The 27,755-nt window shown below is 46.9% G+C and overlaps 3 protein-coding genes across 3 annotated transcripts; 1 reads left to right on the top strand and 2 right to left on the bottom strand.

Annotated features, from left to right (window-relative positions):
* Window positions 1–1,752: 1,752 nt before the first annotated feature.
* On the bottom strand, window positions 1,753–8,294 carry UNG (uracil DNA glycosylase). The gene is made up of 7 exons (XM_019538836.1): window positions 8,147–8,294; window positions 7,493–7,705; window positions 6,389–6,484; window positions 5,209–5,306; window positions 4,437–4,525; window positions 3,320–3,498; window positions 1,753–2,868 (listed from the first exon to the last, which is right to left on the bottom strand). Exons 1-7 carry the CDS (start codon window positions 8,234–8,236, stop codon window positions 2,728–2,730), a joined length of 906 nt encoding a protein of 301 aa, XP_019394381.1. The 5' UTR covers window positions 8,237–8,294; the 3' UTR covers window positions 1,753–2,727.
* A 1,545-nt stretch (window positions 8,295–9,839) lies between these two features.
* Window positions 9,840–12,908, top strand: ALKBH2 (alkB homolog 2, alpha-ketoglutarate dependent dioxygenase). The gene is made up of 4 exons (XM_019538835.1): window positions 9,840–10,063; window positions 10,179–10,505; window positions 11,160–11,358; window positions 11,881–12,908. Exons 2-4 carry the CDS (start codon window positions 10,220–10,222, stop codon window positions 12,188–12,190), a joined length of 795 nt encoding a protein of 264 aa, XP_019394380.1. The 5' UTR covers window positions 9,840–10,063; window positions 10,179–10,219; the 3' UTR covers window positions 12,191–12,908.
* A 164-nt stretch (window positions 12,909–13,072) lies between these two features.
* USP30 (ubiquitin specific peptidase 30) lies at window positions 13,073–27,268 on the bottom strand. Its single transcript, XM_019538834.1, has 13 exons — window positions 27,162–27,268; window positions 26,859–26,968; window positions 25,021–25,203; window positions 24,205–24,308; window positions 23,225–23,323; window positions 22,389–22,431; window positions 21,990–22,084; window positions 20,642–20,701; window positions 20,271–20,357; window positions 19,551–19,631; window positions 18,186–18,402; window positions 17,077–17,185; window positions 13,073–16,215 (listed from the first exon to the last, which is right to left on the bottom strand). The coding sequence occupies exons 1-13, from the start codon at window positions 27,233–27,235 to the stop codon at window positions 15,951–15,953; spliced, it is 1,527 nt and encodes a 508-aa protein (XP_019394379.1). The 5' UTR covers window positions 27,236–27,268; the 3' UTR covers window positions 13,073–15,950.
* Window positions 27,269–27,755: the final 487 nt, after the last annotated feature.

Genomic DNA, 27,755 nt, shown 5'->3' with positions numbered 1-27,755 from the left:
TGAGCTGTAAGAGTTCCTGTTTCTGCACCCGTGCCCAGGAGGAAAAAGAGAAATACAGCCTGCAAAATTCCTCGGGGGGTTCAGAGTAATCTGAGTTTTTGACTCTGCTCTGACCCTATTTGCAAATACACCTTTTGTGCCATCTAATGAGCGTGTCTGTGATTTTGGTGGCCTCCAGAGAAACGAACCGCTTTACGCATCATTATGAACCGGCTTGCAAAGCTCCCTAATGGCAGGCGGCACCCTTGGAAAAGATCTAAAAGTGCCCCAGGGTGCTGCAGTGCCCGGGTGAGGACTACTGCTTTATGTCAAGATCTCTGCCACAGAAAGAATTGCTTTTTCTGTAGTCAGCCCCCACACCAAGGAAAACTTTGTCTTCTGTTCAGGAGCACTTGAGGGTCTATTGACATTTAATAAAGCGGGTTGGCTGCTCGTGGTAGGCTGGGGCGAGATCAGGGTTGCAGTTTAGATCACGGATTTGTACAGGGTGGCTTGGATAGGGATGATCCTGCCTCCGGCAGGGGTTGCAGTAGATGATCTCTGGGGTCTTTTTTCTACCTTGCCTTCTCTAGGATGAGCTGGCTATTGCCAAGGGGTGCCCTGCATCTGCTGAGGGGTGGCACCAGCCTGAAAAAGGTGGAGAGAACCACTGATTTAGGGAATACTCTAGTTCCCCTGCTTTACCTGTAGCAGGCTCAGGTGTTAGGTTTTGTTTGGCTACATTTCATAGTAGCCTCGCCAACAAAAGCCAGACTGAAAGACTGTGAGCTGGATTGACTTTTTGTCCCTAAAACACAAAAAAGCACAGCACATGTTGAAAGAAGGGATTAGTAGAAAGGCAAAATGTAACAGAAGACCCTGTACTCCATCTAAAGGAAGATGATTGTTTTCCAAGTTTTTTTTATATTTGCAGTAACAGAATGTATTATTTTTGGTAAGAGGAACTTGACGCAGGCAAGCTGAATAAAAAATTCCAGTACAAAAGTCACAAAGACAGTAGTCATTTATTTAAAAACAAAATAAAACAACAAGCTCCCTTTGCACAGCATATACAAAGAAAAACAGAACTTTTTCATTTTTGCTAGTGTTACCTACTAAAACAAAGATTCAGAAATAGCTTCTTATAGAGGGACTAAAATGTACTAGTATGGCATCAAAAGAAGTCATGCAGCTCCACAGAAAGGCAAAAACAACTCTTTCTTCTAATTAATGAGAGCTAACAGAGGTATTACTGACCATTCAGCAATACTGGAAACCTGAGAATCAATATTTTTACTATTGACACAACTGAAAGTTCTGCCATTTGCTCTGCAAGAGCAGAATCGATCGCCTCAACAGATCTTCGGGAAGCGTTTGCTGCATCGGTTCATGCAGGCATTCACGTGATAAAGTAAGAGGCTTCAATAATCTGCTCTGAACTAGCTGACCCACCCTCCTGCAGATTTTAGTGAAGCAAGCCTTCTCCCACATTGAAAACAACTCAAATTTTAACTGAGCAAGATCTGGTGGCTCTCCATCCATACATGCAAACCCATTTCTCAAACCAGCAAGATGTTGAACGATGACTTTGAACAAATTTCCACCACCCTTTGTAACACGCTGCCGAATAGCAGGTTCCCCTAAAACCTCACACCATTTGAGTGAAAAAAACTGGCATTGCTGCTGGAAGAGAGGCAAACATAGGAAAGAAAGTAGAAAAGCAAAACACAGAAAAACACTTATGCTCTTTCAGGACCAGGCAGGATTTTTTTTTGACTATGCAAAAGCTAGGCTCAAATCTACATGCAGGGAGTTCTAGTTTTATTGCAGATTAAGGAGGTCTTCTCATTCCCTTCCCCCAGCTGTGGCCTAAAAGGGGTTGTAACTCTCTTACTAAATCATTCTGTAGTTCAGTCATTGTCACCAAGTGTGTACACAGGTGACGAACACACCAACTGATCTCAGAATATTCACCAGTCAAGGTTTTGTGGCAATTAAAAGGATGCAACTGTCAATTTCCCTTGGAATAGTAAACAAGTGCACTCTGCATGTAACCCCTCCCCACCCCACACACACACACCTATTCAAATGTTTGATTAATTTCCCTGAAGGGACAGAGATTCCTCAAGGAATTCAGACGTATACTTAAAAACATCACAGATCCTGTCAAACTTCCTGAGAAAGAATAAATGTTATCACTTTCAAGATGTTGGCATATTTCCAATCAGAAGAAACAGATTATAGCAACAACAACAAAAAGGCTTATTTTCAGCTTCTCCTGCTAAAAAAGGTGCTTCTCTCCCTCCCGAAACCTAAAATATGGATTTCCAAACAGGGAAGCAAGGAAAAATATTGCTGAGATGGCTTTCACCTGCAGGAGTCAAAATGCTGATGGGTTTAAACATACAAGAATCCCAACCAGTTCATAAAAAAAAGGCCTGAATACAGCCCTATTAGGTCAATGAGCCACTATTAACACACCCTTCGGTGTTTTCCTGGTTCAAGACTGGATTCAGATTTCTGCTAAACAGCAGTCCAAAAACCGGTGCATCACACTGAATTCAAATTTGCTCACTCATACAGTACATAAAACTAGATATTAAAGAACTGGAACGTCTTTGCATTAGGCCCTTCCGTTTATCCAACAGAGCAGCATCCAAAAAAAGATTCTCAGGATAGAATGACCCTAGAAAACAGGTACTGATTGACATCACCAAGCCTCCCTTCCCCCAAGTTCACGCTTGCAGCTTAGAGCGCTCGCCAGTCGATAGGCTTCTTGCCAGACATCTTCAGCAATTCGTTTGTCTTGGAGAAGTGACGGCAGCCGAAGAAGCCTCTGTACACAGACAGCGGAGAGGGGTGGGCCGTCTGCAGGATGTGGTGGCGTTTCTGGAAGAGGTTGGAGATGGTACAAAACTGTTAAATCAGGCACATTCATCTTCGCAGCTTTCGGATGCAGGCTGCCTCACTGCATTGTTACCAAAGATGGACACTTTCATTTCTGCCCTAAAAACTAGGCTCTCTGTGCTCAGTAAGCAACTGCACTTCTAATGACCATCATACGGGTGAGATAAGATAGACGTCAGGATGCAGAGGCTTTTTATAGAGTAATACATTACTTTGCCTTCCTTCCAAGGCTGTCTTAGAAGAGAGAGAGGCCACAGAATTGGTCAAGCTCAGCCTGTCTCAAGATCCTAGATGCCTATGCACTTAATTTTGTAATATGCCGCAGCAGGCTCTTTTTTCCCCACCATGTAAGGGACCAAAAGTCCTACATGTAGCGTGTTCTACAGAAACACCCTTTCCCCTAATGAAAAAAGACCAGAGCATTAAGTCATACCCTGTCAATGGAGCTCCCTTTCTTCTGTGCGTAAGATCCCCACAGCATGAAGACAAGTCCATCCAAATTCTCATTCAGCCAAGACACCACTGCATCGGTGAACTGCTCCCAGCCCCTCTCCCTATGGGAAGTAGCTTGGTGTGCTCGGACCGTGAGGACAGCATTGAGCAGAAGTACCCCTACTCGCAAAGGGGATAGCCGCACGTTAACACAGGCACAAAGAAAGCACAGCACAGTTTACCCAGTTTTAATCTCTCGTCCTGTTTGTCTCCTGATAAGAAAGTCACTTGAATGTTTTGGGGTTTTTTTAATGTTATTCTCAAGGGGACAGGTAAATGGCAGATACCAAGAATGGAGTTCAAACAATCCATTCGTAGAAGAAAGAAAACAACAGGCCATGGAGAAATTAGTTTAAAGAAATAGGCACCTGATGTAAAGAGCTTCTAGATAGCAAGCCTACATAAGTAAATCTGTCAAGAGATTGCTGAGTCAATACAATTAATACTACATGGAGATCACATTAAGTCCAAGGCAAAAATTACCGCCCAGAGCCATCGGTGCATTGTAACATGATGAGTCATTAAAATTAAGCTGTATGCTTTTTTAATGAATGGCTTTAGCCTTACAAAATGTATAACCCTTCAGGCATGTCAGCTCATACTCGTCATTATACGTGGAAAAAAAAACAATAAACACCAATTCACTGACCAATCAGAACTATTCACCCAAATAAGGAAAATTTTGCCAGGCTTGTAGGAGAATGCATCTATTTATAGTATCTTAAGAATACAAAAAATAAGAGACTTTTCAGTTTAAGAAAGGACCAACACTGTGTGTATGCTAGAGAGAGAAAATAGATGGGCAAGTTCACAGACTTATGATTGATTAAGAATGTGCTTAGGAACATGCTCAATATTTACATGCTTCAGTTCACTGCTCTTTAACCCTTTTATGAATATTAAAAGGCCATGTTCAGTTGTGCTTTTTAAACAGATCTGAGTCAAGCACTTTGGAAAACATCAGCATCTCTACTTCAACACGGCTGCAACCACCCATTCATTGAAGACAAGAGATTCCCCATCTTGCAAAAATCAGAAGGGCAAAATTGATGGACTACCTTGCTTGGCCCATCCAGTTAGGTCCCCGTGGCCGGGATGGGTGAAGTCCTCAATATCAGTTGAAAGCTCCTTGTAAATATTTTCCAAACTGCAAAAACAAAAACCATTGGAAAAAAAAAAAGTGATGATTTCCACAAGCAAAAATTCTCTGAAAGATGCTAAAACGTTAGATTGTTTTTCTACACGTCCCAACTGTAACATACTGATCTTAGCACCCCGGACGTTTCTCCCAGCTCCCATTTAGCAGAAAGTTAATAGTCCTCAGGATCTAGCCTACATTTCAGACAATCCAAAGTCCCTGATGTCGCAAACCTTTATGTAAGTACCAAACTAAGCTTGCAACTGCTCCGGCTCAAGCCAACAGAAACGTGCGCAGCACAGACTTGCAGGCCTGGCACTAAACAGATTCCATTCTGCGAGAACAGAGATGGAGATTAAGTAAATTCAAATTCAAGCAGGTGCAATTAAAAAAAAAAGCATATACACATCAAGATGACAGCTGTACTTCCATGGGTCAAACTACAGGCTTTTTCTTCTCCAGCATCCCCATATTATAGCTGTATCTGCATGGACAAAACCCACTGTTGCCAGATTAGACTTGGGTCTTTGGAATATGCAGTCCGTTACAAAGATCCTATCACAGCAAGTCACATACTAAATTACCTCAATGGCAGTCAAAGACACAAAACCTTGACCAGTTTGCGATTACGGCTATAATAACCTAGCTCAGCAGCAAGGGTGATGTTCAGGATAGAAAAAGCATAATCCTACCTGGGTGGAGGTGGAACAGGCTTCTGAACACTAAAGCAGAGTCCATGAGCTTGGTTGGGTCCGTGGTAAGGATCTTGCCCCAAGATGACAACTTTTACCTGAACACAGACGCTAGTTAGCACTGAGAACACAGCAGCATTTCTTCAATACCCAATTTCACAACAATGTCCGAAGTGTACAGTATGTCACGACAGAATTACTATAATCTAGAGCAAGCAGAGCTACAGATAACTAAACAAACAGGCATCTCAAATCCCCCTAACACCAGAAGTTACAGCACTGCCTGCCTAATGAATAAGTTTTGAAGTAAGTTTATTTTCGAAGCTTGAAGAAGCAGCATCACCAAAAATTTCTATGACAAACATGGAAATGAGTCAACAGTTCAGTGATCTTATAAGATTTCCACATTTTAAGGTTTGATTAACACTTTTTTCAGACAGATAAATTTATTCCAGATGATGTGCCAGCTGCTAGCTAGCAGCTCAGGCATTTAGGAAGGTACTACCCTAAAATCTTGCACCTGAACCTTCACGGTTGAATCTGTCAGGTACATGATCTTAAAAAGCAAAATACACAAAGTCTGCAACTGCTACATCTGAAAGCGCAGGGGGCAGGTCAAGAAACACAGGTGAAGAGGCCAGTGACAGCACTATCTTGCCACAAGCCACAAACCCCCATTTCAATATCTGAGGAAGGGAAACAGGCTGAATCCTACAGATGGGACAGGAGATAAAGCAACGTTGGCATCATCAGGAAGTCGGATTTAAGAGAAGAGCTGCTTAACCTGTAGGCCACATCCAGCCCGTAAGGCCATGTCATTTAGGCCATGTGTTTCCCCACAGGTCTGAAAAATTTGGCAATGGGGGAACAGTGGCAGCATTGACTGCAGCTCCCTTTGCCACCACATTTCCAGACCTGTGAGGAGTCTTGCAGGTTGGATGACACAGCCTTACAGGTTAGATCATGCCAGTTTAGGGCCAGATCCAGGCATGGTGTTGGGCCAACATGCAGTCAGGCCAGCAGGCCTAATAGACACACCCACGCACCAATCCCAGGTACCAAATCCAGCGCAGGGGTTGGCCGCACGCCACTCGTCCAAGGCTGGATCAGAACGTGACAGCTGGGCCTAGCACCGTGTCTGAACCTCGGACGTTTAGCCCGGCCTCCCTGCTGCACTCACATCTTTGATGTCACACATCTGCGTCCAAGTGAAGACTTGATCTGGGGGCGGGTAAACCGTGTGACGCTGCCGCTCCTCTGCCACAAATGCCATGAGCTGGAGAGAGAAAAAGGAAGTGAAGAAGTTAGAGGCGGTTCAGTGGCAGGCAACAAAGATGATAAAGGGCTATTCACAGATTGTATGGGCTGGATGGGACCTTGCAAGGTCGTTGGGTCCAGCCCCCTGCACCAGGCAGCAAAGACAACTGGGGTCAGGCTTGGAAAACAAGTCATATGAGGACAGACCGAAGGAGCTGGGCATGTTCAGCTTGCTGGAAAACGCTTAAAAAAGGACACGGTAGCAGTCTTCAAATACGTAAAGGGCTGCCACGTAGAAGAGGGAAAGCACCTGTTCTCTCTTGCTGCAGAGAACAAGATAGGCACCACTCGACACTGCAGTAAAATAAGCCTATATGGGCCACCCAGAAGAACTTCTTCACTGTGAAGAGCCATGAGGCAGAGAACCAGACGCCCCAGGGAGAAACTGTGGACTCTCCGTCACTGGAGACGTTCAAGAGGAGACTGGGAGGCTGCTGATCAAAGACGATTAAGGCATAGCAATGTGACCAGGGAGCCTGGTTTGCTCCGATTTAAAAAAAAAATCTCCAATTTTTGGTTACCCCAAATCCACATTTTTCCATGATTAAAATGAAACCCCAACGTATACACATCTATGTATTAGTAGCATTTCATTTAAATCACAGAAAACTGTGGATTTGGAGTCACGTTAACTGAAAATTGGGATTTTTTTTTAAATAAAAAAAAAACAAAAAACCCCCAGAATCCCTGGGGTGAGGGCTGTATTTTTACTATGGGGATTTCCCTCCCTTCCTGCTACTGTCATTGGGGTTTTTCAGCCTCTCTCAGAGGCGCAGGGCAGGCCTGGCTGGGCACTGATGGGGCTGGGCCAATACTCCTGCGGGGAGAATCCCGGCTAGAGGGTCTCGCCCATGTGCTCGGGGTCAGACCGATGTGACTCCTGGGGGCTGGGAGGAGTTTCAGCCCCTGCTCAGATCGGTGCAGACTGGGGGGTCGCGAGGAGCTCAGCCCGGGGCTGGCGGCTGACCTGGGCGAAGTAGGGCCGGGCGAACTCCGCCGCCAGCGGCCGCCTCCAGCTGTCCGCGAAGCCCGGGGGCGCGGTGCGCGCCGCCAGCCGCTGCAGGGCCGCTTCCTTGTTCCTGCGGATCCGCTCCAGCTGCTCCGGGCTCAGCGATGGGCAGCGCGGCCAGGCCGCGCCCGAGTCATCCCCCGTCGACCGCAGCCGCTTGGCGGAGCAACTCTGCCGGACAACGAACAGCCGGTGAACGGCCGGCCAGCGGCGCAGGGCGGCCACCAGCGCCATGCCGGGGCCCGCGCACGCACGCGGCCATTTCGCGGCAAAACACCGCTTCCACCCCCACGTGACGCCGCCGCGCCCTGCCCATTGGGCAGCCGGCCGCGAGAGCCCGTCCCCCACTCCTCAATTGGCTATGGCAGAGCCCGCGCCTCTCCCCATTGGACGCCTGGAAGGCGGGCTCCCTTCCCTCCGATTGGGAGGGCGGGAGGGAGGGACGCTCCTGATTGGCCGCATCTCCTCCCAGTGTCACCTTGCCGCGGGGCCCCGCCCCCCTCGCTCTCCTATTGGCCGGAGAGGAAGGCTGGCCCCACCCTCAAACAGGCACCGCGTGAGCGGTGGGGGGGAGGGCAGATACTACCCCCCCACACATTCCCCCCATGATACCTGAGTGTCGCCGCCCGGCTCCGGGGAGCGGTTGCGCTTCGGCGGTGGCGTGGAGCTGAAGAACGAGTGCAGCGTCTTCTGCCCGATCATGGTGGCGGCTCTGCCCCCCTCCCGTCCCTCCCCTCAACCCCTCACAGCGCCCGGCTCCTGCCGCCCCGGGAGGTGGAATTTGGCGCCAAACGTCTGCGCATGCGCGGAGTTGCCGGGGGGGTGAGGTGTGTGTGCGGCATGCACACGCGTGTATGGGGCGTATAGCCAAGGTGTGTGCACATAGGCAAGTGTTTGTGTGGGAGGGAAGGTGCACGGAGGACAAGTGTGCCTGGGGGATGTGGGATGGTGCTCGCGTGGCAAAATTGTGCGTGTGCAGCAGGTCCCTGATCCCCGGCTCGCTCCCAGCACGACTGGCTTGCACGGCGGAGTGGGCAGACGGGGGTGGAAGTGCTGGGAAGGGCCCCGAGGCGCTGCCCAGCCCCGTGCGAGGCTTGCTCGATGCTGCCTCTGCCCCTGGCAGCGCCTTTCGCCCCGTGCGCTCGCCCCCAGCGCCTTCGCTCCGCTCCCGGCCCGCTGCAGCCTGGATCACGAGTGCCCGTGGCGGCGGTTCGAGGGCCTGTGCCCGTGGCGCCAGCCGGCAGCGGAGGAGCGGCAGGGCTGTTTGGCCGCCACGTGCGGGAGAGGCTCTTGGCCTGTGCCGGGTTCCTCGCCCTACCCTGCGCCAAGGGGAGCGACAAACCTCCAGCAGGGAAAACAAAAAAGCCCGTCGGGAATCCAGCAGGGTCGAGACGTCCGTCGCATCCCCCCGGGGCACTGCTAGCGAGAAAGCACTCGTCGACGCTTCCCTCGGGCCTGCGGTCGCTGTTGTCACCCCCCAAGCTACAGATGTGAAACCAGCACAAAGAGGCTAAAATAGCAGCAGGGTCCAGATGTCCCGATGCCCAGACCGATGCTCTACACGCTAGGCCGTTCACGGGTTAAAAATCCGAGGATTGGAGAAGGAAAGACTGCAAATTGCAGGGCCTGCAGGTGGCCCCAGCTTGCACCTGCAAGAGGAACTGGGTAATTAGAGCTGTAATTGCTGTGCAAACGGATTGCTGCGCGCCACAATTACAGTTACTCGCTAGATGCGGCAGTGAAACCTAAATAAAGATGAGGACCCCATTGCGCTAAGCACGATGCAGACTCGCAGGGGCAGCTCCACGGCTCTGGGGAGTTCACAGCACTGACGAAGAGCAGGGGAGGGAAGCGAATTGGCCATAAAAGCAAGCTCGGGACGGAGCTGAGAACAGACCTAGCTCTCACAAGCCCCAAGCCACCTCCATGACCACTAAGCCACACTGCCTGCAGCATATGCCAAACCTTGGGGGACCTGCCCCGGGTAGTGAGACAATCGAGCCCCTGTTCTAGCAGGTGTGCTGTATGCTATGTCCTTGGACCAACACTCCTGTATGCTCCCTGCGCTTTTGGATGACTCAGGAGTGAGGGAGGCACGTGTCATTTGCGGGCGACCCAATTAGCTGGGTCAGAAAATGAGTCATCTGTTAATAAGCATTTACTAGGCAGTTTGCAGGGGGAAAACAAGGACCCGAACTGAGTCATTTCTAGCCTTGCAGGACCCTTTGTGGCCCTGCGGAGAGGGCAGGGGCCGTTACTGATGCTTGCAGCTGCCGTCAGCCTGATGGGAGTGTGGCTATATTTATTTCGAAGGCATTTCCAAGAAGATTCGGTAGGTGGTGGCCGTGGACTTTGCAGCCAGCCTCATCCAGCAGAAACAAGCCCATCCTCCCTAGGACGCTTGAGCATTGCAGACAGGAAGTGGTGGGAGGGAAGCAGCTGCTGCAAGTGTGGCTGTGTCAGGCTCTGGATCCTCAGAGGCCCGCTCCGGTGGAGTGTGTGATGACGGGCCTAGGTCCAGGAGCTCGGGTACTTTACTGACTCCCTGAGTTGCGAGCCAGGATTTTTAAGCCTTTTTCTGGTTGGTTGCAACCCTGAATCCCTTCGCAGACTACTCTGCCTTTGCCCTCCCTCTCGTTTGCAGGTCGGTGCCGGTTTCTGACCATTTGGGGGGCCCAACCAGGAATGGACAAGTTCTTGGTCAAAAAGCCTTCCCTTGGCAGGAGCAAAGGAAAGCTGCTCGGGACCGCGGAGGAGACATGTGGACACCCAGACTGCGTGGGAGAAGAGAGCAGGGGAGAGAGGAAAAGGCCCCAGCCTGAAAATGCAGGCACAGATGGATCTTTGCCGCATTCCCCATGGCAGCACATCCAGGCCGAGGGGCTGAGCTGCGATTACAGGATCCTCTTTGGCCGAGCCGAGGCTGATGAGATTCTCCAGCAGCTGGAAAAGGAGGTGGAGTATTTTGAAGGTAACCAAAGTGACTGGGACCAGAGTCTCTTTTCTGTCTGTAGTTGCCACAACACCTGGTTTATCACTGACAGGGAGCGAGGAAGTCTTGAAACACTCAGGGCCCAAACCTACACGGGCTCTGGTCCCTGAATGGGTCTCTAGTGGCTTCAACAGGGCTCCTTGTGGGAACAAAGATCCCTGCGGATAGATTTGTTTGCAAGGTCAGGCCCTGCACGCATAACAGCACATGTTCACTCTGATTCAGTAAAGATGCAAGGGCTTAACTGTAGGTAGGTAGATTCCAGCAAGCCCCATCACGCCCCTAAGTGTTTGCAGGCGAAAGGGCTGGGGGTTGTGGGAAAGCTGTAATGTTACAGCTAGCCCCAGTGGGGCGGCCACTCCCCACCAACAGCAGGGAAGGAGGTGGAGAATCCCAGATCCCTTTTCTTGTTCCAAGGAACCTAATTATAGATCTCGACTGTTCAAGACCTGACCGTTTCCTAAGCGAAGCTGTTCTGTTCTGGCCTTGCACTGCATCAGGGAAATCGTGCTCCATGAAGGGACCGATTGCTCCCCGCACTCAAGCCTGCTCCGAACTTCAGGACACCGCTTTTTCATTTTGTAGAAGGAAAGCCAGGCTGACTTTGACCTCTCCACACTCTCCTTCAAACAGGTGATCTCACTAAAGTCCAGGTGTTTGGCAAGTGGCACATCATCCCACGGAAGCAGGTGACCTATGGAGACGCTGAGCTCACCTACACCTACTCAGGCGTTACCTTCTCACCCAAGCCCTGGATTCCCATTCTGCTCCAGATCAGAGACCGCGTCACCTTGGCCACTGGGCACGCTTTCAATTTCGTTCTGATTAACAGGTGCGTTTGGCTTGGAGGGAACCGAGCTTCTCTCCCTTCATATTACACCCTGAATGCCGGTTGTTTCACTGAGCGGACAACCTTCAGTGGTAATTTGCCACCTTGCTTGTTTCCACTAAATGGCATGTTATGGTCATGTAACATCCACATCAGTGCAAATGAATTGGTGGGGTACTTGAGAGCAAGACCTAAAGCTTTTTCCTTGGGTGTCCCATAAGAGGGGTGAATCCTGTTACTACTGATCCACTACATACCTGGACTCCCCCTAGACGGGCGCAGCCGGTAATAGCACAGTCACTGCAAAGTGAAAACAGCATTACTCAAACACAGCAGGCATTTGAGTAATTTTGGAGAGGACACAGACAGGTGAGGGGGATCTTGTCCCTGGCTGCTCATTTGAACATTAGCAGTCTGGGAAACACGCCTTGTTTGAACCTGACAGTGCCAGGTTATGCCTTTGGCATGCAGTCACGTGGCATGTAAGCGGAATAGGTGGAAGAACTAAGTACTCTTCCCCAACAGGTACAAAGACGGGCGTGATCATATGGGGGAGCACCGTGATGACGAGCGAGAGCTGGTTCCACAGAGTCCCATTGCTTCTGTGTCCTTTGGGGCCTGCAGGGACTTCTTCTTCAGGCATGGAGCTTCCCGAGGGAAAAATGCCACGCGGCACATAGAGCCGGTGAAGCTGCAGCTCGCCCATGGCAGCTTGCTCATGATGAACTACCCCACCAACCTGTACTGGTACCACAGCCTGCCAACCCGCAAGAAAGTGCTGGCCCCAAGAATCAACCTGACCTTTCGGAAAGTGATGGCATCAGTCAAACGGTGAGGTGTTCGACAGCTGAATGCCTGCCCGCTTGGCTTCGGAAATCAGGAGCTCTCTTCCCTTGCACAAGAGCTAATTAGCTTCGAATTCAGGCATGGCCTTCAATGCCGCATAGGCAGCAGGAGATGGGAACCTAGCTGAGGGGAAAGCTTTGTAACTCGAGCATATTTGTGTTAGGGAAACAGGTGGAACAGCCCTCAGTTGTTTAGCTATAAACCCTGTAAGCATTTGATCCAGGATGGCAAGATAATGTTCCCACAGTTAAGCACTGCATTAGCCCCCCTGGTGTACTGCTGCCATTCTTATTCAGGAAGGTTTATTGTTGAGCCCAGCTAAGAGTAGTCCCTCTCAGACGTTGTCTTGGATTAAAAAACGTCTCAAGTGTGTACACGGGTCTTCTAAACACAGCAAAGAGCCAGAAATAAAGTAGTTCTCTGTGAGTCTGAAAGCTTATGCCTGGTCTCGCTTGTTTTTGTGTGCTCGATGAATGACTTGCATCTGTTTCAAATAAAACAAGATTCTTGTACGAGGAAAAGCTGACCTACTCTTTCGGTGACAATCCTTTTGACATAATATGCATGTTATTGTTACTGTGGCCGAAGAGCAGCTTACCTGTAGGTAAGGTAGAGCACTTTTGTGGCCCTTTCACCGACTTTCTAAAAAGGCGGGAGTGTGGCACAGGGGATTCGTATGCCTAATTAAACCGAGACTTTGAATATGCCATCTTGTCATTTGTTTGTATTCCACCATCAAACAGGTGCCGAGGTGCTTGTGTGCATGTCAGTAGCGTAAGCACTTGCATTAGAAACAGAAAAGACATTGCTGATGACATTCTTGCTTGTGTTTTTTCATTTCAAGACACCACCACACATGACCAGTTCTATTTTCTATTAATTTGATTCCTTTATTGCTACTGTATAGACAGGTACAAAAATACCCTGAAGGGAAGATTCAATTTCAAAGCGCAGTGCAGTGGTTTGGATGCTAACATCATACCTCTTAATAATATGCACATTAAAACGAGAAAAGTCGAATTACAGAGCAGTCGTACCAGTCTGACCAGGGTAAGCAGAGGCCAGCTCATATTTCCGCAACTTTCCTTTTCCGGTCATAAGCGCCGACTCAACAGTTCTACTCCGAGGATCTAGAAAGCAATGTCACTGGCTGGCACCACCTGACACCCCACACCTACACCCAGAGGAAGCTCCTGTCCCTGGCACAGAGCCCTGCTGGCTTCCAAAGGCCAAAGCATGGGAGGCTAAGCTAGAAATGTGCCTGGTCTTGAGGGGTGACAAACACCCAAAACAGCCGATATGATGCTGCATGTTGTTTAACCCTTCTCAAGTTCAAACCCAAGACACCTAGTTCCTTGCGACCATAGCTAAGGATTGAATGTCTGTTCTCCCCTTGCTGCAAAGGAAGAAGCAACACTCCAGCTTTACCCGACCCTCCTTCCTTCAGCCCTTGACAAAGCTGTCACTATCAATTCCCAGCCCAACAGCAGGGTGACACAATGAGCCCGACGATGCATGACAGCGACAAGTCTCATTCTCATCAAACAGGCACGGAGAAAGGTAAATGGAAGGCAGAGCTGTGCAGGTGGAAATGGAAAACGTGACAGAAGCAGCTCTCAGCAACGTGTGGCTTTACACGGTTGCTGTGTTGCTGATCGATTCCAAGACCTGGAGTCCTCCCTGTGCGTGATACCCGACTCGCACGGCTGCATTATAAACAGAGCAGCTTGTCTGGCTGCTGTTCGACGAGCCAACTTAAACCCACTCAAGTCAGAGGAGTGAAAAACCTCTCAACAGATGCTGCTGGGTCAAGGTACTGCTGTCAGCTGGAGACACGCTGAAGTCCAGAAGTATCTTTTGCAGGGCAGCTGTAGCTGGATGCTTTCTTTGCTTGATGGGTTTTGCCTTGGCTGACAACCAGCGCTGCTCTGCAAAGCCCACTGTCTAGCATGAAGGAGTCTCACCCTCCATTCCACCTTCCTTGCTTTTGTAAGTCTTTCTCTGAGGACGTTTTTTGGCATTTTGTATCCTTTTGGTTTAATTTTTTTACATAAATAGAAATAGGTTAAAAAAAAGTGCTACTGACAGGCCAGCACAGAAGTGGCAGGATTTTGGGCCTGATACGTTGAGATTTCTGAAGACTTCTTTATAGGTTGTAAGAGACTTTATGTTCCACTCTGCTATAACTTCAGCTAAGTGTCCTTAATGCCTTCAGATCCTACACGCTGTGGTGGCTGTTTCTGAGCCTCCTGCTGAAGAACTCCAAATGCACATGAACAACTTTGGGTAGTTGAGCAAGATGGGTCCATAATGTACAAAACTGCTGTAAAAGCCTTCCAGAGGCAGTCGCTCTTGGTTGACCATTGAGGCTGCACTTGATGCTGAAAGGGCCTAATTTGCATTTCAGACCCCATCTCACCAGTACAAAGACAGAGGAGAACTCTGAAACCCATGTACTTTACTGCGGTTTATAGAGAAACAGCCCAAAGGATTTTTTTTTTTTGCCCCTACTGCCTATTCCTTTTTTGACGCACCAAAGAGCACAGAGAAGCCACAGACAGTTAATACAGTACTCCTCGAAAACAGCACTAGCTAATGCAGTGACACCAGTCTCCTCAGACCTCGGTACTACTTTACCAGACTAGCAAGTGCAGTCATGCATACTCTACTTCACCAAGACACTCGGGTTGCTGCATATCCCAGATTCACAACTGCATCCAGTTCAAGCTCTGTGGGAGGTCAGAGGGCATACATTTGAGTGAGTGACAGGGAATGGCAGTATTTATCATTAAGGTGGGAACAGGTGACTGTAGGGGACCAATTAAAATATCCTTAACGTATTAGCACTAGAAGGCTTCAGCTAGTTGATTCTGCAAGCAATAATATCAGATTGTTTTAGTGACAGAAGAAACTGCAATAGCAATTGCTAACAGATGCTGCTCTCTCCTAACTTCACATACATTTTAAGGGAATGGAACAATAAATCAGTGTCTTCACCTAATAAACAACTCGGATTTTCCCTGAAAAATAAACTGCAGTTTACTTCGGCAGAAGTCCTTTTAGAATATACAAAGAACTGAAGAATTAGGAAAAGAACATACCACCAGGAAAGGGCTCTTTTAGATCATGCATTTTTTGTGGGGATGGATGAATTCTTTCGTTGCTTAGCCAGAGCTATTGAAAGAAACATGATTCAGTTCTTCATGTCACTTCAATAGACGCTCATTGGATTGTAACCCACGTGCAGCAGATTTGGACTGGAAATGTAACCATTTAAATAAGCTCAAGGCACTTTATTGTATTTTAAATCATTGCCTCTGATAAGAGCACTCGTATTAACTGCTCCTATGGATCACCTGCTTTGAAACCTCGGCAGTGAAATGTAATGGGGTTATACTAAGCAACTCCATATAAAAACGTACGTATAAGTCAGAATAGAAATGGGACCTTGGAGAGTCTCTGCTTGAAATCCCCTGTTTCGGACCCACGGGCAGAGAGAATGCTACCTAAACAGAATAAAGGCTTCTTTAACACAGACACACTTCTGACAGCACGACACACTAGGAGACCAACTTTGGGTAGCAGTATTCTGGTTCGTGACGCCAGCTCCCTGCAGAAGCCGGCCAGTGCCACGGGAGGTGGAATGTTGGAGGGCTTGTCGTAGGGTTAGCTGCATACTGGACGGGCGCTGCAACGTACATCTGGTGAGAGCAGTTCCATCAGGTTTCAGCTGCCTCCAGCCACCCAAGTCATTCCTCAGCCCTGAGCTCTGGACATGGGTGTTGTGCTCTTGAGTGAACGCGCTCATAAAACAGCAGGTAAGCACTGGAGGAAAGGACCTCCTGCAGGCTCGCTTTGCGCACGGTGTCATCTGAAATCCACAACCACTGGTTACTAACCGAGAGAGGGCTCTTAGGAGAGGACGGAGAGCGGCGGTAGGTCACAAAGTGTCCTGAATGCATGTCTCCATGATGCACGACAACGGCCATCAGGCGGTAGAGGTATACTGCGGAACTGAAGGGCAAATAAGAGAGGAAGGGGTCAGCAGCATGAGTGTCACAGACAGAACAGCAGAATCCCCAGGCTCTTTTTTTTAGCCACACAGCAAACAATTCATTATATGAATCACTTTGTAAGAGACAACTCTTATACCTTACTATCATGTTATCTCCTATCCCCCCAAATCTTCACTGCTTTGTTGTCAAAAATGCTTCCTTCTCCTCCAGTTGAGAATGCAAAATCACTTGCTTTAAAGCTTCCATGGAAATGGTCCCTGGTATGTTCTTTACATATGTCTTAATAGTACCAAGAACTGGAAGAGTACTGGGAAAATATTTTAACAGGGAAAGTACTGGGCACGATCTTCCGAAGCATGGAGCCATGACAGCAGTAGCTGAAGTCATAGGGAGCTGCAAAATCTCAGTTCCTCCACAGCTCAGGCTTATTAAATACAAGTTCAAAACAAGTCTGTAAGACATATATAAGCATGTATGCAAAAGCCAAGAGAAAATAAAGGAGGGGGAAGGAAGTTGGCAGTGGGAGGTCAATGGCTCTATAATAAGTTGATTCCTTCATTCCTGATTTTTCGCTGTGGTAGTCACCAGAAAAACAAGCACAGCACTTGCAGTACTTGTTTCACTAGCTGAGGAGATATGTAGAGAGAACAACTGCCAAAAATCATCCAGGTAGAAAAACAAAGGGATTTATGTGCCAATAAGATGGATACCTGATCTGAAATGCATATTAAACATATGGATGATGGCTCTGGAATGCATATTAAACTTTCCTGCTATACGAGCATGATAAACATGGGACATAGGAAACTGTAATATGCATAGGTTGAAGGTATGAGACAGCTACAAAAGTCTGACTTACCTGCAATCAGGGACAGAGGCAAGAGGGAAAGGTATGGGAGATGGCAGGAGTGAAGGAGAGCAGGCCCCATTCAGAAAGAGCGATTTTGTGCTACACGGCTGCTCCCCATCTGCCAAAGAGAGAACATAGCCAGTCTTTTAACATATCTGCCCCTACTTGTTAGTCTGATAAATACCACCATTCTCAGCAGGGCCTTCATTAGGGGGCCTGAAAGCCCTTCACCAACATTGATTAAAACTCGCACCTTCATGAGTTTGGAAGTAGACTATCCAAAGACAATGTTAACTGCTTACAGACTAGAGGAAGGTAAGCACCTACAGTAGCTGTGAAACGCTTCGCTCAGCTTGGGCTAGCAACTTTGAGTCAAGTAATTAGTTGAAGGCTTGGGACTACACACACCATAAGGATTAACCTCACAGTGTGATGCAGTCAAGCTTCAAGGAGTGCAGGAACAGTTTGCTGAAGGTTGTGGAGATTTTCTCTTTTAGCAATTTTGGAGTTCCCTAGCACATGGTTCACGTGCCCAACATCTCTCCCTGGGTGTCCCCGCCTTCAAGCACCTTGTCAACAGTAACTTCTTTAAAAATTTGGATGCGACTCTTGTCAGTATCAAAGCTATCAAGGTCTGGTTGGACCCAAGGCCATTATTCAAACACTGTATTTTGGACATTGTGAGTGGGCCCCCAAGACTCAATGGGATTTATTGCATGCCTACAGGCCTGTAAGATCAGGTTCTTTACCTCGGGCTGCTCTGTCATTGCTACCTTGTTCTGAAGCCTCCCATGAGGGCTGTAGGATCTGTCTGCACTAGCAGCTTAATTTGTTCCCTGACAGTGTTGGTTGTTACTTTTCATCAGGAAAACTTTGATAGACCCAAGTCTCATCTGCTCGAGAGTTCTGTTGTCTGCCCTGTCTATAGCCCATGAATCTGTCAAAAATTTTGGAAAGGGCAAGAACAAAGAATTTATAGTGTATAAGAACTGAACTGTAGACACAAGGAGGCAAGGGACTCTTGAGGCTGCTGAAAAGACATTCTTTAAAAAAAAAAAATCAAAGATAAAATACATTTTAGTTCATGACCCAAATGCTTCTTATTTTCAGATCAATACCTGAGGCTCTCACAGCCAGTCCATCCTTTGTCTCAGAAGATGTCCCTGCAGAGTCCTGGTTTGGATCATGTTTACTTGACTTATGGATAGGGAGATGATATTTGTAGATGTCCATGATCAGGAACTCATTGAACTGCACATGTTCATGACGTTTCAGAGGTGTGCCTTGGTTTGACCAGCTCAGCCTTTGCAGATGGATACACAGACACTGAGGCAGCTTCAGGTTGTTTCCATAGAAATAAAAATTCAAAATCCATTTGAGAAAGGGAATAAATGACTGACTAACATATTAACTAGAACTTGTAGGAAAGTACAAGAAAACGGATGGGGGACAAGTAGCTAAAACATCTCCTCCTATCATCTCTGCATGTAAAGCCATTAGAAGAAACATCTTTGATACAAGATCTAAGGCCTGATAGTCAAAAGAGCGGTTTATAACACCAGCACCACTGCTTACTAGATAGGGCAATGGACACAATTAGTAGGCTTTTCCTACCAACATGAAAAGCCAACAAAAAAGACAACCATCTTCCTAAAAGGTTCAAGTATCAAATCCTGTGAAACTTTTCCAGAATAGACCAAATATTCTGTAGTCCATGGAAGTGAGTGCATCTACAGTTAGTGATACTCTGAGATAAAAAGAGCTACTGTTTTGTATATCCCGGTTTCACAGATGGAGTGAAATGAGCAAGCGCCATGGAAAGCAAAGTCACATACTTACAGTTATGACTACACTCTAAACAGACCCCATCTACTCCAGGGGAAGTGATGCATTCAGGGGTAACCCTGTCTTTGACAGTGAACTTATTATTGTACTACCATAACATGGAAGATATCTAGCCTTGGACCACACCACTGGGCTAAGAGTTGAATGAACACAGAATAAAAGTCTCTGCCCCAAACAGCAGGAAGTGGCTTTCTTCATCTATCCTGCCTGTCCACCCAAATTACCTGCAGGCAGAATGGCCTTAGGGTTTTTTAGCATTTTCTTAAGATCCCTGGGGTTGACGGACTGTTTCACAAGCAGGCTCTAAAGTAGAGATCGTGTCACTTATCACTGAAATGCAGGATCTCAAGGGATCACTGGTGAAACTACAGAGACATAATGAGCCAGCGCTGAGCCAAGCACCCACTTAAGTGCTTTACCGAATGGGGGGGACTTCTCCTGTTTTTAGAAGTTAAGCATATGCTCATGTGCTTTGCTGAAATAAGGCTTACAAATAAGGAGCTCATTTTGGAAGGCAAAAATACCCTGGAAAGTTCTTAGAGCTCACCACTGAAAACTGGGTCTCAAACTGACCAAAAAGAAAAATCACTGCTGAACAAGCTTAAAAAAGGCCAACTGTCCAGATCAACTTGTCTTACCTTGCCTAGCTTTAACTGTTTAACAAATGTTGTCTTCTGGTTTTCTATAGTTTGCCCATTCCGTATCCCTTCTGCCTGAATCTGAAATCAAAGGAACTAAGATTATAGCCATTTAATTACCTGCAGTATTGGATTACACAAACTAATGCTGGGGGAGGAGGAGGCGTGTTGCACACTGCAACAATGGTGATTCCATTTCTGGGATGGTGCTCAGTTCATTGTTTAGATCAAACTATTTCCCAGTTATTTGTAACTCTAAAATGGCAGGGATATACCACTTCATGGAAATTACAAAGCAAAACTGATAAGAAATGTTATGAATTACAAACATATCTAGAAAAAGCTGATGAGCACAAAGGTTCTATGTTCAAGTCTAACCCTTTGCCCATTCTCTCTCTTATTTTAGACAAGTGACTTTTGTTCTCCATGTGACAATAAAGTTACAAGGTACTTGTAAAACAGTGTTTAAAAATCAGAACTAAACACCCCACACAGGATATTGTCAATATTAAAAAAAAATGCCAAGTGTGTTACAATCTACTGCTAAATTAAGCCTCATAACATATTACCCCATTTTAGAAAGGAAAAGAAAAAGAAGATTTGAGCAGTTTGCCATAAATCATGCAGCTGGTCAGGGGCAAAGGAAGAAAGACAACTTTGGAGTCCTGAATCTCAGTCACCTGCCCTAGAAACTGAGCTGTGGAGAGTACAAGTACGTACTTTAGTGCAATTATCACACACAACGTCCCTCACTGATTCAGAGGAGATGAAATGATGGAGGCAGTGGTCCAGTGTCAAAGGGCGACCCTTGATTCAAAGAAAAAAAATACTTCTGTTGACTGTATAATGTACACTGTTAAATTCTGGTAAATGATTTTGTGTCATCAGTGTCAGGGGAATGAACGCATTCAGGGGTAACCGTGGACCACCCACAAAGCTTGAGAGCAGGAGACAGACACAAAGCTGTGGGAAAGTTGCTGAAGGGATCTTAAGGCATCTTAAATTCAGACACGGGCAGAGTCTAGAATAAAGCTTTGGCATAAGGCAGCCTACAGTACAGAAGGGATCGTGCCTCAGTAGGAGATGCTCACCCACATGGCTGCTGGAATACTCAGCGAAAGGCTGTCAAATGTGTCATACCTCACAGGACTCTGAAAAAAAGCATTTCACAGATCCTAGGGTTAAGGTCAACCTTCAGGCTATGGGAACCTGAGCTCTCTCCACTCCCAAGGCTGTTGAGCTCACTAGGGACACCCTAAATGAATAACATTGAATCTGGCTTTGTGTTTCTAATTGCAGCACAACTTCAAAAAAAAAATCACAGTTCTAATAAAACTGTCTTCCAGTTAGTTACTGCCAAAAGAGAGCTTGGGATTTTCTTTGTAAATATCTGAGATTTTCCCCATAGGAGCAGCAAGAATTTTATCCAAATTGCATCTGGTACCGCTCCTCTCTACCCACCAGCATTTAGAGCCAAGGACTGCATTTAATTCACTAAATTTGACAGGTGGATTTGGCAGTAAAGGAAGGCACAATCTGTCTGCCTATACACGTGCTCACTGATGTTCTAATTAAAATGCATTGCAGCAGACTCGATTAATTGAGTCTGTGCATTCTAATTTGAATGCTGCAGTGTTGCCACAGCCTCATGGGTATTAAACCCCCGCAGTGTTTAAAAAAGGCTGCTAGGCACTTTAACTTTAGTGCCCTGTGGCCATTTTTAAATCCATGGGGACTTAATAGATGTGAAAGTGAGATGTTTTTAGTAGAGCAGATGGCCAGGAACCACTCTAATTACCGCCCCCCCAGCATGTGTACTGGCAGCCTCTAATTCTAAAAAAATAGTGCCGGTACTACCACATCTTTAAAAATATGTTCACAGGTACCAGCCTAAGGCTAAGACTGATTTTAAGTTACAAGATAGTTACTACAGTAGGATAACATGGGGTCACTGTTTAGTTTTTTCATTAGCATTGTCACTAGGTATTTCTACATCACCAATGTTGTACTAGGCCAGAGGTAGGCAACTCCCAGCACGTGTCCCAGCTGGGCAAGCAAAAGCATTTTACCTGGCACGCACGCGTCAGGGCAGACAGCGGGGAAGAGATTGGGGCTGCATTGCCACAACAAGGATCAGGTCCCTCACAGCTCCCCCATAATTCACCTCTGGCACACCAACATCTCATAAGTTGAGGTTGCAGGTGTTTTTAGCACTCTGCCCAAAAAAACTGCCGACCCCTGTACTACACACTTGACAGTCATGTCCTCAACCCGATGAATTTAAAATCTCAAACCCTCATCCTACATGTTTCTGAAGCCTAAATTAACTATTTGAAAAAAACAACTTAGGTCAGGATGGAAATATCACAACAAAATCATGTCCTAAGTGACCCAGTCTTCCCTTTGTATTTGTTTAGAACAGGATACATGCATTTGTACCTGGTGTTCACAGTGTTTGCAAACCATGTTACTGGTCAGTCTCCCATGGAAAGGATGCTGAGATTTCCAGTGACTTGCCTTAGGGGGAAGTGATCCTAAAATACAAAGTTACAGTTGTCTTTAATGCTTAATACAGCCATGATCATAAGGGATCTTACATGAATTTTTTTCAGTGGTAAAAAACACCGTTTTAAAGACACTTTTTATACACTACTTTTTAAAGACAACTTTTATCCCACTGACAACTTTTTAATTAATATTATCTTTAGCAATATTTACAGATGCACTGGCAGTTAAGAGAAGCACAGATCAATAATATTATTTCAGTAAGCAAAACAATTGTTGTCATACCTATAAGTAAATATGCACGATTCACATTCTTAAAGGAGAAAATGTTACCTTTTGTTCTGCAGCTAATTTGCTTTTGGGTTGTTTCTGGCTGCTACAGAGAGGAGAAAAAACTACTTTAATAAATTCCACTTCACAGAGCACAAAGTCTTGAGTCTATCCCCTCTGTATTCCTGACGTGGTATCCTGAGATATTTAAGTTTAAAGGTGTGTGTTTTTAGAATCTTGCAATTTGGAAACTGAAAAGCAACATATTTCAAACTGATAAAAGAAATGTTTTTTTAATATAGTGTATGATTAACTTCCAGAACTATCTGCAAAATGCTACTGGGATCAAGGAATTAACAGAATTAATAAAAGCTTCATGGATAGAACATTCATAGTATTTTACAGAGGACAGAAATGTATGCGGCATGTAAACCTGTACATTCGGGAGAAGCTGACCAACGATTATTAAGGGTTAAGAAGACATCCCTTTTCAATGGGTTATTCCATAACTGTCTGTTATGTCATCTCTCTAAGACCTTTTCCAGGCATCTTGTACTGGCAACTATTACAGACAGAATGCCTAATTAAATGGATTACTGGGCTTGGATTCTTTACCGAAAGGTGCTACAGCCCCGGTGCTGTCAGATCTGAGCCCCCTCCTAGCACAGAACACCAATGTACTAGCATATTATATTGCTTCCAAACCTCCTTCTGTTCTGTTCTTTGCTATTTCTAGTTACTCATTTTTTCCCAACACAAAAGACCAGCATTTAGAGATGAAAGAATCATAGCTCTAGTACCTTTACTAGCTAACCAGGAACCTCAGACTCTAAACATGCTCTATCAGATATACCTGCAAACACCAAGTGACAAGGAAATTACATTTTTAAAAGGCTTACTTCTAGCGAATGCACATCAAACAGGTGTGTGACCCGTGGCCGGCGATCCCGCTCATCCTCCAAGGAAGACGTGAGGACATGGAACAGCTCATGAGCATCCTATAAAATGGGGGCATCAAACTTAGACAAAACCAAGCTGAAAACACTGACAAACGTACTGAGAGTGTGTGAGCACATCAGAGCCCACTATTCCAAAATGAAGGGTTAAAGGGAATGTTACACAGATCTTACTATCTTAGCTGGATGCTGCGCATTTAACAACAACAACAATCATCATCATTGCCACTTATGCACGTGCTATGTTTTCCCCACAACCTTTTCTGTAAAGGGAAGACCGCAACAATGGACACCAAATTTTAAAAACGTATTTGTGGCTGTAGAAAATCACAAGTGCAGAGGAGGGTAAAACCCATAAAGACCCCAAATCCTCCTTTCCAGCGAAAGTAGTGGTAAAACTGATGGACAGTCCTTCTATTACAGCAGAACTAAACTGTGTCATTTGGTTGAAGCATAAAATAACCAAGGATATTTTATGGAAGAGGCAACTGAACTATTTACCAGCCAACTGTACAGACCGAGGAACTCAAAGCAGGCTCCAAGAGCTAGAAGCCCTATAAGCTCCCATTTAAAAACAGAGCAAGGGATTTTAATCAAGCCCCACTGATTTCAAGGGGTTAAGAATTTTACTCCTAAAATCTTCTCACTATTGGCATAGTCACACCAAATGCTGAAGCTGTGAAGTATGAGATTCTGAACTGTGTATTGATTGATTCCATGACAAATCTTTAAAGTAAACTGAAGATACCATGGAATTATCACACTGCTGCTTCTCTTCACTTACTAAAGAAAGATTTTCACCACACTGAAGAGGATTCAGATTTGACAGCCAGATCTATAAATATCAGCACTTATGTAAGTCATCTATTACTCGCTCTGAACAATAAGGTACACTTTGTAATTTATTTAAATGTTGTAATTACCTGTTCTTCAAAGGAAGAAATCTGCCACCTGTACATCCTTAACACTTCTAATAAGCAGCTTGCGTCCAGAACATCATCTTCTGTGACCTCTTGGCAGGATAAGGCTGGAGAGATCGCATTCAAAATGTTAAATGGAGCAAGTAAGCGGGGTTTGATCAAAAACCGATATTACAAGCCTCATAAAACCTGAAATGCCCTATTTTTACAGAAGGTTTCTGGTGAAAAGATAAACTGCAAGTGAATAGCTAGAGTTATTTTTGTGTGTCACTAGAGCACCAATATTAAAATAAAAAGCCACCTTATGGTTGGTAATAAATCTGCATGTGTCACTGCATTTATTACTTTAATACAAGGCAATATCCAGAGGCACCAAAAAACGTATGTGGAGTTTCCATTAGAAGAAAGGCCCACAAAAAGAGTGAGGCACAACCTATTCATCCTTACATATTTTTGAGGACTTAACGTGCCTAATAAGCCTGGCACAGAGGCTAATTGCATCCTGGGTGCAGGGCTGGACTTACAGACTTTATTTTAATCAAAATCAATTAAGTGAGTCCCAATATATTTTAATAATTGTTCTCTCTTTTTTGGGGTCAAATAATGAATCTGGAAACCATTTGGATGTAATTCTAATAAATCAGATTTCTTTCCAACAAAATTCTAAGTGTGACGGCTGTTTTAAGACACCTTTGCAGTATTAGGGTTTGACTACCTCGCACTAGTATTCTCCTTCATTTCTAGAAAACAGGATCATATTCGGTTTCTTTTCTGTCTTGTTAACATAAACTAACCCCTGAAAGTTTAGCAGCCTAATACCTTTCAGGAGATGCAGCAAGGTAAGGGACAAATATCGGTGCTCTGATGGTTCAGTCTGGTCTGTCTTGTACTGGGATGTAAATTCCTCCAACCACTTGATGAAAGATGGACATGCTGACAAGCCCTGCAGCAAGGAGTTCATGAAACAGGTGTTTCCTAGGTTGAGAAGGCCAGGCACAAGCCCTGCAAATATGCATTAACAGCTTACAATCCATAGTCTAGAACAGTCTTATTCACACTGTTTTCTACTGGAAGAGATATGCTGCAGGATTTAAAGCACCCAGCTTTTGTCTGAGACTTTACAATAGTGGCTCTGTTTAAGGAAATGGGACGCTGTAGTACAAAGCATGCCATTTTTTTTTATTTATTTATTCATTCAATTTATATGCCACAAATGCTCAGGGCAGTTTACAATAAGAGAGCAAAATACTATATAAAAGAAGAAAACAAAGAACAAAATGCAACAAATGCTCAGGGCAGTTTACAATAAGAGAAAAGAATAATATATAAAACAGGAGAACAAACATGAGAGAACAAAACAACAAGGAAAACAAAACAACTTAAAAGGCAACTAGATGATGAACTTAAACAGAAGCTCCCTAAGCAGTCCAGCTTTGATCTGTAGGAAACAGGTGGCTGGGAAAACATTTTTAAAACTCAACAATATTCTTCAGCAGACTGCTGAAGGCTATTTTTAAATAACCTATATGAAGCAGGACTCCAGAATTATTTGCAAAAGACCAAATTAATTAAGAACTGCACTGTCTTTTCTAGCCAACCCGTGATGGGTAGACTCTGCAATGGTGAAGCCCTTTATTTTGTAAGGAAGCCCACACAAGCCAACCTCGGTTAAACTTTTGCGGATACACGAAAGTCTAATGCCTGCTTTCAAAAACCTGATACAACCAGCCCAACAACTGATCATATCTCCACGGAAAACAAATGTTTCTTGATACAATACAAATTCATTCTGACACGGTTCTAAACATCAGAGGGGCACTGGCCAACATTTATACCTGCTCAACAAAAAGGTTTTGATCACAACAAACAACCTGGATGAGCCAGATCTTTGTCTAACAGCAGAAGTCTTGGCTCCGAGGACATTTAACCCCACCCGCACAGGAATGCTCAAAAACATTTTCTCAGCCTTTTCTAGAAAACCTAGAAGTTGACTCAGGGACCTTTCCATTCATCAGTACAGGCCATCCTAGAAACGCACAACTTTTTGCCTTCCTCTGTAGTACCAGGGGCGACCCTTTACCTAGGACCTCTCGAGCATATATTGACAACCTTTTATAGAAACAAGACTTGGCTGGTGCGGGTCCCCGGCTTTACCTGCGACAGGTTCAGGTGCTAGGTCTATGTTAGATCAAGGGTGGGGAACAACACAGACCGCAGGCTGACTACCTGCAGGCAGGCGGCTGCGAACGCATGGGATCCGCCCCAGGGGCAGCTGTCAGATGTGGCCACCGCATGGGGCGGGGCGGGCAGGGCTGTCTGCCTACGGTTATGTGCGCTGCGGGGTGGGCCGGCAGAAGGGACCGTTCTGCCCAGCACTGATGCAGCAGCAGCAGCTGGAGACCTGGGCAGACGCCCCGATCCCCACCTGAAATCCACCGGCTTCACCCACAGCCCCTCCCGGCTGCTGGCATAAACCACGGGGGCAGCCAGGTCGGGGTGGGGATCAGGGCCCTCAACTCCGGGAGCTCGGGTGGGCGTGGAGGGGGGCTCGGCTCACCCGAACCCCTCCTCAAAACAGCCCCAACCACTGCCCACCCCCTGACTTGGGCACGGGCTGGGGTCGCTGCACCCCTGGAGCTCGCCAGGACACTGCCCACCTTTCCTGCGCTTCTTCCTGTCGCCGATGGGCCCCCAGAGAACGTAGATCCCGGCCGCCAGTGCAGCCGCGACGCCGCCGATCACGCCCCAGTTCTTCATCGCTTTGCACCTGCCGAGACACGGGCCGAGAAGGGGGGTCTGCGCCTGCCCCTGCCCTCGGGGGCGGGGGCAGAGGTCAAGGGAGGCTGCTCTGCCCCGCAATCCCAGGCTTGGGGAGACACCCCCCACTAACAGCGGGGTCCTGCCCTGCCTGAGCCCCCCCGAGCTGTCCCTGGGGGGCGTATTCCCAGCCCCTCCCCCACCTGAGGGCGACCCCGGCCCGCAGCAGCCTCCGCACCGCCCTGCCCGGCCCCGCGGCGCCCAGCGCGGCCAGCATTCCCCGGCCGGGCCTAGCGAGGCGGAACCCAACTCCCCGCGGGCGCGGGGCGCGGGGCGCGGGGGGGACCACAGGCAGGGACGGACCGGAAGTGGCGCGGCCCGGGCTGGTTAGCACGGACCGCCCCTAGCAACGGCAGCGCGCGGTTGCTAAGGACCCCGGGGGGGGGGGAAGTATCGCGAGAGCGTGGCACCACTGCAGCCCACGGTGTGGGGAGCGAGCGTCAGGTCTTACCCTCGCGTGGGGGAGAGGAGGTGCCATGAGGCCTGCTGTGCTTCTGGGCCTCCCCGGCCTGCAGACCTGTGCTTTTGGTGTGGCTGCCTCAGAGTGCACGGGGGTGCCGCAGGGTCTCCATGGAGCAGCTTTGATCAATGCACGGGACCCCAAAAAGCAGAGAATCGATTAAAAGGTTGCCAGCCAACATGAAAGATGGATTCTCCTTTCAAAGACTTAAAACGTGGGGAACTTTCCCCCTGGCAGGCTGCTATGGAGTCACACCCCCCCCCACACCTCAACAGTT

This window comes from Crocodylus porosus, unplaced genomic scaffold (genome assembly GCF_001723895.1).
Source record: "Crocodylus porosus isolate Cpor-Errol unplaced genomic scaffold, CroPor_comp1, whole genome shotgun sequence".
In the NCBI taxonomy this organism is placed as follows: Eukaryota; Metazoa; Chordata; order Crocodylia; family Crocodylidae; genus Crocodylus; species Crocodylus porosus.
Note: the sequence above shows the minus strand (reverse complement) of the source record. Positions and strands in the feature narration are given on the sequence as shown.

What these genes read in the sequence shown, in the direction of transcription:
- UNG (XM_019538836.1), bottom strand. Translation starts at nt 8,236, where the DNA reads ATGATCGGGCAGAAGACGCTGCACTCGTTCTTCAGCTCCACGCCACCG. An exon ending in AGATGTGTGACATCAAAGAT is followed by an intron (nt 5,307 to 6,388) that starts GTGAGTGCAGCA and finishes GTCTGTGTTCAG; the next exon opens with GTAAAAGTTGTCATCTTGGG. An exon ending in AACTGGATGGGCCAAGCAAG is followed by an intron (nt 3,499 to 4,436) that starts GTAGTCCATCAA and finishes CTTTGCGAGTAG; the next exon opens with GGGTACTTCTGCTCAATGCT.
- ALKBH2 (XM_019538835.1), top strand. Translation starts at nt 10,220, where the DNA reads ATGGACAAGTTCTTGGTCAAAAAGCCTTCCCTTGGCAGGAGCAAAGGA. An exon ending in GGAGGTGGAGTATTTTGAAG is followed by an intron (nt 10,506 to 11,159) that starts GTAACCAAAGTG and finishes TCCTTCAAACAG; the next exon opens with GTGATCTCACTAAAGTCCAG. An exon ending in AATTTCGTTCTGATTAACAG is followed by an intron (nt 11,359 to 11,880) that starts GTGCGTTTGGCT and finishes CTTCCCCAACAG; the next exon opens with GTACAAAGACGGGCGTGATC.
- USP30 (XM_019538834.1), bottom strand. Translation starts at nt 27,235, where the DNA reads ATGCTGGCCGCGCTGGGCGCCGCGGGGCCGGGCAGGGCGGTGCGGAGG. An exon ending in CTTGCTGCATCTCCTGAAAG is followed by an intron (nt 24,309 to 25,020) that starts GTATTAGGCTGC and finishes CGATCTCTCCAG; the next exon opens with CCTTATCCTGCCAAGAGGTC. An exon ending in TTGATGTGCATTCGCTAGAA is followed by an intron (nt 22,432 to 23,224) that starts GTAAGCCTTTTA and finishes TCCTCTCTGTAG; the next exon opens with CAGCCAGAAACAACCCAAAA.